The 14,112-nt window shown below is 35.4% G+C and overlaps 1 protein-coding gene across 1 annotated transcript; it reads left to right on the forward strand.

Annotated features, from left to right (window-relative positions):
* Positions 1 to 1,439: 1,439 nt before the first annotated feature.
* LOC134679647 (uncharacterized) lies at positions 1,440 to 13,008 on the forward strand. The gene is made up of 3 exons (XM_063538597.1): positions 1,440 to 1,512; positions 5,581 to 5,703; positions 12,127 to 13,008. Exons 1-3 carry the CDS (start codon positions 1,492 to 1,494, stop codon positions 12,637 to 12,639), a joined length of 657 nt encoding a protein of 218 aa, XP_063394667.1. The 5' UTR covers positions 1,440 to 1,491; the 3' UTR covers positions 12,640 to 13,008.
* The last annotated feature ends 1,104 nt before the right edge of the window (positions 13,009 to 14,112 follow it).

A 14,112-nucleotide genomic window follows, 5' to 3' on the forward strand; every position in this document is an offset into this window, starting at 1 on the left:
GTCGGTTTTCTTTTTTTTGTAAAAAGTTTTTATTTTTCCATTTTTAGTTTTAACGCATTGTTAAGAGCGCGACGCATGAATGAAAAACGACATCATGATTAACACTAAATTCGTGTATCTACTTTAATAAATATGTAATCAGGAATTTTCTCGAGTCCGTCTGGGAAATTATAATTCCTGTCACTACACTAAATCCATCCTCCGCCCCGCCACTGACCCAATCCCTCAACCCCCCCGATCAACCCCTGATCCATGTACCCCTCGGCCCTGAACTAGCAGCCCTTCAACCACCATTACCCGACCCCTTAACTCCTAACCCTAACCCCCGATCAGTAGCCTTACCAGCTTACCAAGAGTTTGACATTGATTTATTCGCTAGCGTGTGTGTAACTTACTTTCTTTGCATCTCGCTCGTACTGGCATATTAGTGCGAGCGAGATGCATAAAAAGTAAGTTACGAAGACGTTAGCGTCGCTAACTTAGCGAATATGTCAATGTCAAACTCGTGGTAAGGCTACACTTGCACTACATCAAATTGGCGGTATTCGGAAGCAAATGCTCGAGTTACTTTAGAAAACACCGAAATCACTTTACACGTGCCTTTAAAAACTGAGGAGTTCCCTCAATTCCTCATGGATTCCATCATCAGACCAGAACCAAAAATAATATGGAAACACCTAGGAGGCAACTCCTTCCAAACAAAAAAAGATTTACTCAAATCGGATCACAGGTGCCGGAGTAATCGCTGAACATACTACATTTAAAATCATCATCATTATCATCAAAACAATCATCATCATCAGGTCTACTTCATCAAAGTGGTGGTTTACGGGAGAAAATGCTCGACTTGCTTAAGAAAACACCCAAATCACCATGCATGTGCCTTTAAAAATTGAGGAGTTCCCTCAATTCCTCATGGATCCCATCATCAGAACAGAGCCAAATTAAAATGGGACCAACTCGGAGGTAGCTCCTTTCAAACAAAAAAAGAATTACTCAAATCGGACTACGGATGTCGGAGTAATCAGTGAACGTACATAGAAAAAAAAAAAATAGCCACAGCCGAATACAGAACCTCCTCCTTCTATGAAATGGAAGTCGGTTAAAAAAAAGGTAAGATAAAACCACAATGAACTCTGCGTATTATAAAAGTAACTTGATAATGCAAATTTCTTAGTCTACAATATCCATTACTGCGCCACAATCTATATAGAATAGTAAGCGCAATATATATCGAGCAATGTATCTAAAATGTGGTGAAAACTCACTTGAGTCACATTGACAAGCGTCGATGATATAACGTGTCCAAATAACGTAGACCTTTCAAATAGTTAGGCTACTTTGAGCTGATCGATCTTGTTCACTGGATTTAGATGAAAAATAAAATGATAGGGAGTTACCTAAAATTGGAATGTACTATGATAGAGTATAAAATGCCGAGCTGGCTATTGTGACATTACTTTTACTTGTGACACCGGGGAACTAGCAACGATGTGTGTTATTCAGGCATATGTGAGTTTTTATTTTATATTACAAGTGAATTACAAAACTAGTGCATGCGTTATTAGAAATATTTAAATATCTCAAACTAAGTGATGATTAAAATGGAAAATTAATATTAATAATTAATTTTGAACGGTAAAAATAACTTGTAAAATATTCAGTAATGGTTCACGTAGGTGTTACCGCGGATTGTGTAAATTATTATTATAATTATTGCCGAATAATTTGTTTCACAGCCAAAAAAAATATACTTAGTTAATTAAATATCTTTTTCAAAATAAAGGCTTGAATCAGACTGAAAAATGTATTAGTAGGTAGGTACCAATATTTTTTGTCAATTATTTCTAAACTGCACAAATCTGACCACTGTACTATGTGGATAAACCTCATTAAATAGGGTAGTTAATGGGGTTAAAATGACGACAAAGTACTTGTATTTTTCGCAACACTAAATGCAGGATAAATGGGCAGCGGGCAGCAATACTATATATCAGCCTATATCCGACAACGTAACCACACTGCGAAAAGATTTACTATGCTGTTGTGATATTATCCTGCTCACGGTGAAATAATACGGGCGGGAACGTGCGTTTTTGATCATATTTTAATAATGAGAAAATGTATTTAACTAGGTACCTACTCATGCCATGTAGAGAGGAGATAATTCGGCATTTTATTACAAAAAAAAACCTTTCATATATAACTTACAGTACAGATTTAATTGTAGTGCCAATTTCCGATGCAAACCCTGAGCGGTGCGCTTGCGAGTTGTCGTGTCCGCCTTGTAGAAGAAGTGCTGTAAATCGCTGGTAAAATTCGATTCCATGGAAATTTTAACTGTCAAATAGTGAAATTTTCATCAAAATATGTATAAATCTTTCGGGTAAGAAAATCGTGTCAAGAAAAAGTTTACCCGCACTTTATGACATTATTTTAACGTAACGAATAATCCTTGAAAGCTAAGATAGACGAGATTGAACACTGAAACCAGAGGAAAGCAAACATCGCTGCCGTTCGTAATATACCGCCGTGTCTTGAGCGTAACGAGAAAATATGAGTAGACCAAGAATGCGTATGATATAAAATACCAGCTTTAAAACGCCATCCGCAGGGATCGGGTCTAAAATATTTGAGTGCTATAAATGGGATAATACATAACGTTTGTTTCCTGGCTACACTGAAATTTTTAAAAACGTATGTGCCGTTAATTTTAAGCATTAGTTCAGCACATTATATAAAAATACCCTTTGTATTTACGAGATACATTTTTGCGGCTCACACTCATAACCGGCTGCAGCTGCGCCCTGATCATGTTTAAAAAGATTGTGTTACCTACTTGAAAGCTTAATTATGTTTTTTTTTATATTTGTTGAATTGGTATGTCCAACAGTTAGAGGAGACGGGAAAGCATTTTCCAGGATTCGGACTAATTATTTTCTAAATTAAATAGCTACTTTATCAAAAAAATTCAGTGACACCCGTTCATTTTCATGATCTATCCAAGGTTACCCCACACCATATAGGTTGAAAGCAAAAAAAAAATAACCCAAATCTTTCATTATAGAACTTATTATTTTTCGGCTGAATCGATAAAAGCTGAGCACTAATTTAAGCCGCGAACGAACAGACGGACACTATAAGGGTTCCTTTAGTTGACTTCGAAACCCTAAAAATACAGAATTTAAATCAATATATCAACAGTGATTACTTACTGAAAAACTACAAAATAATACTTCGACTCAATGCTAATTATTAATACCCAAACCTGCGTCGTGTTCGCGTTCGACTGCTCGTTTTATATGTGACAACTTTTTTTTGTTATTCACTTCCATTTTCGTATTCGTTTCCAAATGGTACCTACGCTTTATAAAACCACTTCCATTTTGGCGCGGGTTCAAATTTCAAATAGCTAAGCCAATTTGACCTGGAAACTTGCTTTTCTTGTTTGAATATTTATCATGCCAGCGATCAGTAAAGATTTAAAACTTTAAATCGGCTTTATTTAGGACTAGTTCGATCTGTGTAGGATCTGTGCGTGTATTTATCTGACATCTGCTTAATACTGTTGAAGTTTAATTTCGGTTTAAAATTCAATAACAGAACTTAGCTAATGTCATGTCAATGATGGAGTATAAAACTACTCATAGATATTAAATAATATATAACGGTTCAAAGAGTAGGCAACACCAATACAGTAAAACAATATTTTATTAAACTTTTGCTGCGCATAGATACGCATCCGAATGCCTCCTTGTAGCTTTACTAATACTTTACATACTAAAATATGTAAATATGAAGATCGAATTTTTACTTCACGCTATTACTTACGACCAGACACTTATGGATTTAAATTACTCTGTCCATGGTCGCGACGTAAACGGGCGCACAATCTGAAGCCACCACATGATTTCACACCAGCTTACTCTGTGATGGAGTGGCTACCTCACGGGCCACTATCTATAGGACGCAGGCTAGTTCGCGGGGAGTCATTGGGCATGCACTCGGGCATGAAGTCGATCAAAGTGCCGGCGTTCTTGTTAGGTAGTTGGTTAGAATCACAATGAGGCCCGAATGACAAGCGACGAAATGTTGTTACGCTAATGACAACGCGCAAAGCTATACGCAGAAGGCGTTGCGATCGTTTTAGTTCCAGCTTTTGCTTATTCAAATTCCACGTACTGAATTTTTGAAGTGCGTTATTTGAAAAAAAAATAGAAAAGTAATAATATGTAGTTTAAGAAAGGTTTTGTAACAAAAAATAAGTTTACAAGGCGTGACTCAGCTTCTTATGGACGCTAAAAGATCGACATCTATATGGGACATCATCTATGAAAAGGGACCTTATTGTGGATGGTGCTTACGCCGCACAGCATCGCGCGACATTCGTCGGTGCGAATAAAAAAATCGCTATGTGTTTTTTTACGATTTTTTTATTTTGGCATATTTGAATTCCTTTTTAAATTTCCCGTCGACCCACATAAATATTTTTGTTAATTCTTTATTAATAGTTTTGAAAATAAAAATTCCGCTATGTGAACACAGAACAACATTTGTCCAAAAAATAACAGAACAGAAACAAAAAAATAGCTATGTGATTTTTAAGCACATAACGATATAAAATGCCTTGTTTTCCGTCGAGGGTGATGGCGATAATGTTGCACATGGCGATTTATTGTAGAATGAATTACCCGATATAGACTCTAAAATCCGCTATGTATCATCTCTCGTACTACATGTGTGTAGTTTGTACACATAGCAATTTGTTACTTTGGCAACAAATCGCTATGTGTACAAACTACACACATGACGATTTTAATGAACCAAATTTAAGTCGCTATGTAGCAAAATTTGGTTAAAATAATAATATTGTAAGAAAAATTACAAAAAAATCTGTTTATTTTCTTCATGAGTATCATGTAAAAATCATTGATCTATCAGAAAAAAATACAGGCGCAACAAATATATTACAGACAGGAAAATAAACAGTTATTTTTGTCTCCTGAAAAGTAGCTTAAAAATAAATGGCGATTTTTTTATTCACACCGACGCATTGTATTTATATCGCAGCATAATAATGGCGTAAGCGCCATCGACAATAAGGTCCCTTTTCATACATAACGTCTCATATGATAGTATGTAATATTTGTCTACATTTTTATGGCACCTTTTCAACATTTTATAAATACGGCGTGTGTTTGTAAAATTATACAAGTGTGCGTGTGTGTTAAACCTCTTTAGTGCTAAGCGAAGGGGGATGGTGCGATGCCTATGTTTAGTTTTACGAAACCAATGGAGTAAGAAAAAGAAATTGGTTTAGGTTACACACTTTTAAGGATGACTTACGTTAGAACGGTCCGTGACAGGCGATCACGTGATGCTTTCCATAGAAAACGATGCACCGGGAGCTTCGCTAACGTGAGTCATCCTTCATTGAATTATACAGATCTTGGCGTAGCGAAAGGTTTTGAGTTAACCCAAGATGTTTTATTTTAATATTTTATTATTTTTTCTTGGACTGTGTATGACACATAATTATATTATTTGACTAAACTTGTATTTGTTTTCATATTGTTATAGTTACTTAGCGCGCTTGTGGTGGCGTCTTCAGCCCATTACGCCTGGGACCCGTACATGCAGTACAGGCAATACGCACAGGCACAGGCGCAGGCGCAGGCCAGGCAAGACCAGGCAGATCAACAGGTATACACGATGATCTTTCAACCCTTTGTCAAAATTAGTGTAATTCCTGCATAATTCATGCGCTACGCTATGCCAGGCGTGGCTCACTCCGCAATTTCGTCGCTTTGCAACAGGTAGCTTTACAAGTATATCCGTCTCACACCAATTTTGGTGGCTAGCCATAAGCCGCGCGTGGCGCGGTCGCCATCTAGCGGTCATACCTGTCCTAATCGTAACAGACGCGTTTTGTTAGAGAGTGAATGTTCTGTACCTAGTACTATTGTTTATTCTGTGGCTATACTTCATGTAAAACTTACAGCTAGCACGGCAATAGGAAGATTTTTTTTCTTTTAAAGCAACAAACAAAATAAATACGAGTAATAATGACAGTATCTACCTAAATTACAAATTCAAAACTCCCTAAAGCAATTAACAACAGAGTGATGACCCGAAACGGACGAACCGATATAAATAAAACATGTTTAATAACCACCGCTAGAAAACATACTTTCAAATAAAATATAACTCAACTGAATAAATTCAATGAATCCGATTCTGAATTGTGAATCGGTGCATCCGTTTTAGAGCTACGGTGCCACAGACATTTCGGTAAAATAAACTGCTATAAACTTTACAATTTCGCATTTACTTCCAAATTTGGAAAATTGTGTGCGAATTAAAACTTTAGGTGCGAGCATATAAATATAACCGAAAGCCCACTCGTGTATTGGTGTATCAATGTATTGATTTCTTTCCAACTAAGAAATACATTAAGTAAGGGTCTCCTGAATAGTTAATGTACCGGAAAGTCTCACTTTTTGGTGCGCACATCAAAAGATTTCAAATAGGTACTATCTTTTCTCAATGGAGAAATCCATTTGCTTACCGATGCCTACTTTCAAATCCCTACCAATCAAATGGATAAATAGGCATTAAATATTACACAAAAAGAGTGAAAAAATAATGCCTTCCGTTTCTTGATATAAATAAAAGCGATTTATCTAGACACGCGGCAGCGTGTCAAGCCAAGTTCAAGCAAAGGAACTGGCTAGCCAGCGCCGAGTGTAATATTACACGAACCACTTGGTGCCACTTTTGACCCTTCTATAACTCAAAATATCTTTGACGTAAACACATAAAACTACGTGTGTTTAATTATATCCATAAGGATATCTAGAAGCCCAAATTTCATGAAGCTAGCTCAAACGGTTATGAAGGTATGAAGGTCAAAAAGTCGTAAATTTTAAGACTGACTTATGACTTATAGTACCTAAACCTAACCTACTTCCAGATGACCTAGAAGGATGAAATTTGGAATCCAGCTTGGTTATTGTGTGTAACCGTAGGAAAAAATCTAAAAATAAAATAAAGTTAAAAAATAGGGGGGGTCCCCATACAAAAAAACCACTTTTTATTGGGACTGACATATAAGTACCTAAACCTAACCTACTTCCAGATGACCTAGAAGGATGAAATTTGGAATCCAGCTCGGTTATTGTGTGTAACCGTATGAAAAAATCTAAAAATAAAATAAAGTTTAAAAATAGGGGGGGTCCCCATACAAAAAAACCATTTTTTATTGGGACTTATAGTACCTAAACCTAACCTACTTCCAGATGACCTAGAAGGATGAAATTTGGAATCCAGCTTGGTTATTGTGTGTAACCGTAGGAAAAAATCTAAAAATAAAATAAAGTTAAAAAATAGGGGGGGTCCCCATACAAAAAAAACACTTTTTATTGGGACTGACATATAAGTACCTAAACCTAACCTACTTCCAGATGACCTAGAAGGATGAAATTTGGAATCCAGCTCGGTTATTGTGTGTAAGCGTAGGAAAAAATCTAAAAATAAAAAAAAGTTAAAAAATAGGGGGGTCCCCATACAAAAATTTTTTTTTTATTGTAGCGTTGGAACCGTTACAAGCAGATATTTGAAACTATCCCAATATATGTATTATTATATTTGCTATATTAAAATAAAGTTTAGTTTAAAAATAAGTGGTGTCCCCATACAAAAAACTTTTAATACGCTCTAAACAACCGGCCAACGGTGTGTCGTCGGCGGCGCGCGGCACCACATAATTATACAAAGAACAGAAGTTAAAAACCATACAGCGGAAACACAAGAAAAAACATTAAATCTCAATACCTGCCTAGTTTTCTTTACAAAAAGTATTGATATCCCACCAAAAACATAAATGTAAAAAAGGAGAGCCAAGTTCAATAAAAAATTATGCTTGGCTGTGGGGCTCGCCGCAAAAAGAATGAAGATCTAAATGAGTGCCACTGCCAAGTTCTATGCAAAATCCAAATATGTATTTATAGGAACAAAATAACATTATAAACAAGTATTAAACTCTATTTCTTTGCTTTATTGGATACCTATAACAATTGCTGTTATTTAAAAAAATGTGAGATCTTAAAGTAGGTTAGATTTGGCTTGGCCAGGTTTTATCAGAATTACAATATATATAAAATGATTGATATAATGAAAACTGGCCAAGTCAAATCTAACATACTTTAAGATCTCACATTTTTTTAAATAACAGCAATTGTTATAGGTATCCAATAAAGCAAAGAAATAGAGTTTAATACTTGTTTATAATGTTATTTTGTTCCTATAAATACATATTTGGATTTTGCATAGAACTTGGCAGTGGCACTCATTTAGATCTTCATTCTTTTTGCGGCGAGCCCCACAGCCAAGCATAATTTTTTATTGAACTTGGCTCTCCTTTTTTACATTTATGTTTTTGGTGGGATTAAAGTTACCTCGTCTACCGTTCTTGGAAAATGGCAAACTCTGCCACAAAAATAAAAACAGACCTTTGATAGGAATACCTACTTAGTCTGTTTTTCGTTTTTTGGCTGTACACTGGAGGTACGAGTAGCAAGATACTTTTTTAGAAATACTGTGATAATATTTGTAATATTTTCGAACTAGTTTGGTGAGTAAAAAATTGAAGTTAAATCAACGCAATATTCTTGACTATGCTGCATGTCAAAATAATACTCGCGAGGGTAGTAACGTAATATTTATCTTATGTTACATCTATAGCTCAAGTGCGAGGAAAATTCAGAAAACTTTAAATTTATGCGGGACAATAGTTTACCGCCAAAATGAATCCTTGAATCCACCAGTTTACCTCTTCATTAAGAATTTGTCAGGATCTTTCATATTTTATTAACTTCACGAATGTTACCTATATGGAACCACCAATGCGTGGTTACGACTTGGCCGGGTTTTTTAATTAACTTTGCTTCCTTACTACGCTGCTGCGCGAGTGGTCAAATGTAAATAGCTCTCTTAAGCAAATAACAAATACTTATAAGAATGTAGAAATTAATTTATGAATGGTTTTAATAAAGCAAGATATGAAAAAGTCATTTTTTGTTTTCAGTCATGCAGAATTTTTAATTCTACGTAATATATTACGATGGACTTTCCTTTTTGTGAGCAGATTTGATGTAATTAGGTACCTACTCGTAGTATACCTATACATGTGGAGTTTCTGTATTTTTTTTTTTCAAAATGACAGGTGCGAGGGGATTCGGTATGATGTACATAACAGCATAATAGAGCCAGTAGTAATTTTAGTTAAGTAGGCAAATCAATAATGTGTTTGGGTTATTCATATTTTGTTGTACTTATGTTTAATTCGTTCGCGTCATTCCTGTAGACATCGAAAAGTTAAAACAATCAAAATCAAGAATTTTTACGCATGGTGTCATGTGGACTCTAATTATATTTTATAGAAATTGTTAGTAAGGTCGGTTTAGTGAATTAAAACACGAAAAAGAGTGTCCATTTACAACTGTGAAGGGTTCAGAGGCTGTTGTGGCCTTTACATTTTCATGATTTATTACCTCATTTCAGCTATCAAACGCTGAAATCTAGGCCATTTTTCTTGGGGTTTTAAAGGGACTCCTTATGAATTCTTAAGTGTCGTCAAACAGGTAATTTTATATTTATGTTGGTCCTTTAAAGCCGATCATATAATGGACATTTTAGGGTAAGAAGATTTTGTATTGGGTAGAAAAATATTTTTTGTTGACCGGAAGGTATAGTCAGTTGCTTGGAATCAATATTGTATTCAGTAAAGATCAAACGTCCCTGCATAATCTATACCAAAATTGAGCGATTGTAGTTTCCCTCACTCTGCATGTCACGTTTATACCTACTCATACTCGTATGGGTACGCGTAAACTCACTACTTACTCTCAACTCATAATCAGTGGTGTAGTTATATAAAATAAAATAAATCAAATCGAAAACTTAAAAAATATATAAGTAGGTACACGCATGTACTATAACTTAGGCGCGATTTAAGGGGAATAGTTTCCCTTTGAAAAATATACATTTCGAATGTATTTTAGAGAGTTATATACGAGTATATACGTAATATTTGAGGACATTTCAGGTAGGTATTTTTGATGGTCATTGATTTTATACTTTTAATTCTGAAAAACCGACAAGCAAGTAAGCAAGTACCTATTATATTTTCAAGAAACTAAGTGAGTAGTAAATTCAACGGACTGTCTAGATTAGGATAGTTATAATAACAACAAAGTGTTAAGATTGGAACGTGCAACGACGAGTTTCTGTATTTAGTTTGAGTTTTGTAAGTGGAACACTGCTTTATCGCCAAGTTACCAATTGGGTCAATCTACCGACAATCGACTGGCCAAGTTCTCTAGTGAGATTACAGATAGGCAATTAGACAGGTCTAGACTAGACCGGCCATTGAGTTAGCCAGTTCTTGTTGGCCGGCTTCTGAATTTCGTGTGTCACTAAGTTGGCTTATCTTATCTTATTGTTTTCGGGGGCCCTTGCGGATACACTTCGACCCTTAGGGATCTTTTGTGCAATTACCCCCTAGAGAAGATCCGTGAACTACTCAAGAGCTTTTCCCACCATATCCATGTGTCGGATGATGGAGCTCATGTGTAGCTTTTTAAAATCCTTTGGTTCCAGATATCCTGCTCCAAAGTCCTTCATTCTTTGTCTGGCGAGGGCGTGACACTAAGCTAGCTAGTTAAATGAATTATTTTCTTAGGTATAATAAAATTGTTTATTGAAAGAGACATATGACATAAAAAATATAAAAATAACGAATCATATTAGAACTAAAATATATAATGTACTTGCAACAAACCGCTCCCAATCGTTCCCGGTGCGATTCACAATTCAGCAATTCCACGCTGAATTACTTTTCATGGGTAAAAATATTAATTGCGCCTGTACGTTTCTGACACGTAATTACAACATAAATGATATGGACTTATAAAGGCTGATTAGTTTATTTATTATGATATATTATAATAACACGACGTTATAAAATAAACCTAAACTTTAGCTTCATATGAGGGACGCTAGGGGTATAAAGGTAGACGGAACAATAATGGCAGGTACCTAACCCAACCTATGTGTAACAAAAGTACCTACCCAAATTTGACGGATAAAGGAACTTTGCAAGGCAACATTAATACGCAAAGATTAAGTGAACTACTTTCGGTTCTTAGAAGTTGGCCAATTTCCGCGAATTCGATTCACTGACGTAACTTCGGTTGTACGACGGAGGAAGTGGAACGAAGGTGGAAAGTTAAAAAACAAGTAAAAGTGACCGTCGCCGGTCTGATAGTTATACGCGAAAAGATAACCAACTTTTTGCTCCTTTATCTTTTGTTATTTATGTAACTGTCAATTTTGTTACTCATATTATAGTTTTATTTCGGTTAATTTCATGCTAATATTATAAATGCGAAGTAACTCCATCTGTTACCTCTTCACGCATTAACCGCTGGACCGATTTAGATGAAATTTTGTATGGAGCTATTTTGAAACCTGAGAAACGACAAAGTATAGTTTTTATTTCAGAAATGATCCTTTAAAGAAGTGAAAAGGACGGTGGAATTTATACTACGCCGATAAAGAAGCGGCCAGAAGCTAGTAAATAATAAGTTAAATTCACTAAGGCAACCTCAGAACAACCTCGAATAGTACATTTCATAGAATGTAGTTACTATTGTTCTAATATTTAGAATGAATTCAGTGGCATACAAACATTACACGGTCTTTCATGTTGCACGCAGCCGAGTAAAATGGTTTTAATGGATGTTGCGCGAAACAGAGTCCTTTTATCCGTTTCCAAGATTCTGTTATGTTGGTTCATTATTCTCTTTCGAAAATGTAATAACTATAAATAAAAACTTGGATCTTAAATAAAACTTAACTAGCAGGATTCGGTTTTGTACATGATACATTTACATTAAATTTAGCATTCAAGACCGTTTAGAATAATGATGATGACGTTAATATGTATATAATTTGCGAGTGTCTAATTATTAAATGTAGGTACCCGTTATTGTGAAATATTATATGACCACAGAAAAATTTTGTTCCTTATTTGAATTAGAAATTAATTAACCTATTTTTGAACAGCTGCAGGCATCAGACTTCAGTGGCGGCTACGAACAAAACTCCGGGTCTGACGGCCACGACTTCGGAGGCCAAGGTGACTACGGCGGCACTCAATATTTCGGTGGGCATGGATTCAGTGGGCACGACCTGAAGGCCCACTCATATCCAGTCCACCAACACGTGGAAGAAGAGCACCCAGAAGAGATAAAGCATTACAAAGAAGTCGTTGTACCAATCCCTAAAAACGTAGAGTTCAAAATCAACCAGCCTATCCTCATTCCGGTGCCCCACCCCGTTCCTATTCAAGTGCCAGTGCCAAAGGCGGTCGTTATACCTATTATTAAAGAGGTTTCTATTCCCGTTGAGAAGTCGGTACCATATCCCGTAGAGAAACAGGTACATGTACCAAAAATTAAGGAAGTGCCGTTTGAGGTAGTGAAGCATGTTATCGTGCCAGTTGAGAAACCTGTGCCTTTTAAAGTACCTGTTTATGAAACCATCATACATACTAAGAAAGGTTCCCATAAGATTTAAGCAGTCTGATAATTTTAGTTTTCTTCCCACCTCTTGGCTGAAACTATGTACATTCTTCTAAATACTTACAGGTATTTATATACCCTTCTACACTAAATCTTTGCTTTACTTAAAAAATAATGTTATTAGCCGTTTGAACTGATTTTTTTTTAATAGCTATTAGAACAGGTTAAATGCATTAAACATCAAAATATGAACCGATAAATCTATTTGTGGGTGAATGTGTAACAATATTATTTATTTCATTACTTTGTATTAAACCTAGTGCGTGACTTTCTTTTTGTGTACAATAATATATTGTGAGTGTGATTGTGTCATGTTTGTGTAGATATTTAGTACTAAGATAGAATATAAATCATTGTTACTGTTTTTTATGCTTTTACTTTCACCTCAAAAAGCCCGAAATCTCTTCATCATAGAGAACATGAAACCAAAGTATTAATAAAAAAAATTAAAAGTATATTGAAACTTTAAAATAAAAGAGAGTCAAGGTTCTGCTTGAACTCCTATTCCGAAACTTCTGCCCTTTCTAAAAATTCAAATTATTTTTAATTTTTAGAACCTTAATTGATGTTAACGACTCTGTAGTACGGATATGATGGTCGTTAATGTCTACGTGACAGCGTGATAAAACGGTGTCCGTTACTTTCGATCCCGTGGTGTTAAAAAGTGACAGTTATTTTATCACGTAGATAAAGCCATTCATAATACGCCTGCTGTATTTCATAGTCGCATAAAAATTGCAAAAGCCTAAACAAACTTAACTAAATATAAATTTCAAGTTATATTAATAGAAAATGTAAAAATTATACCTAGGTAGACGATCTTTATTCAATTTAGGTAATATTCACCACACTAAGCACTGTAGATTTTTTGCGTTGAAAATAACTTAATTCTGGTTATTAATAGATAAGGTAGATGTACTAGTGTTCGACGCTGCACTAGTATTCGACATGGGCACTTTATATCAACGTAATATAGGTTAAATTTGAACGGCGAAGATTTTTCTGTATTCAACTTTAATCCTAGTCACTTTGACATAAAGTGCCCATGTCGAATAGGCACTAGTGCAGCGTCGATCACTAGTACTTCTACCTTAGTTTGAGTCCTGAGAAAGCACATAAAAAGGAAATCATTTCTTAAAGGGGTGAAAGTGGAATACCCACGGAATACCTAATTAATTACCTGTGGGTACTTAAGTTCAAGCGTGTGCTCAAATGAACAATTGCCATTACACTTTTTTCAGGCGTATTTTAAATAAGTATAACAACTTCTAGCAAACGAGCAAGCACATCAGATCAGACATTTTCTTGGAAACATTACTCTCTATAGATATGGGGGCAATATGCTTACATCCATAATATTATAAATGCGAAAGTAACTCTGTCTATCTGATACCTCTTCAAACTTAAACAACCGTCGATTAAGATGAACTTTAAGTCCTAAGAAAAGACAGATTGTTACAGACAGAGT

This window comes from Cydia fagiglandana, chromosome 2 (genome assembly GCF_963556715.1).
Source record: "Cydia fagiglandana chromosome 2, ilCydFagi1.1, whole genome shotgun sequence".
Lineage (NCBI taxonomy): Eukaryota > Metazoa > Arthropoda > Insecta > Lepidoptera > Tortricidae > Cydia > Cydia fagiglandana.

Bases quoted from the DNA above. Each gene is read 5' to 3' on its own strand.
- LOC134679647 (XM_063538597.1), top strand. From the start codon at position 1,492: ATGTGTGTTATTCAGGCATAT. The intron at 1,513-5,580 runs GTGAGTTTTTAT...ATATTGTTATAG, and splicing joins TGTGTGTTATTCAGGCATAT to TTACTTAGCGCGCTTGTGGT. The intron at 5,704-12,126 runs GTATACACGATG...ATTTTTGAACAG, and splicing joins AAGACCAGGCAGATCAACAG to CTGCAGGCATCAGACTTCAG.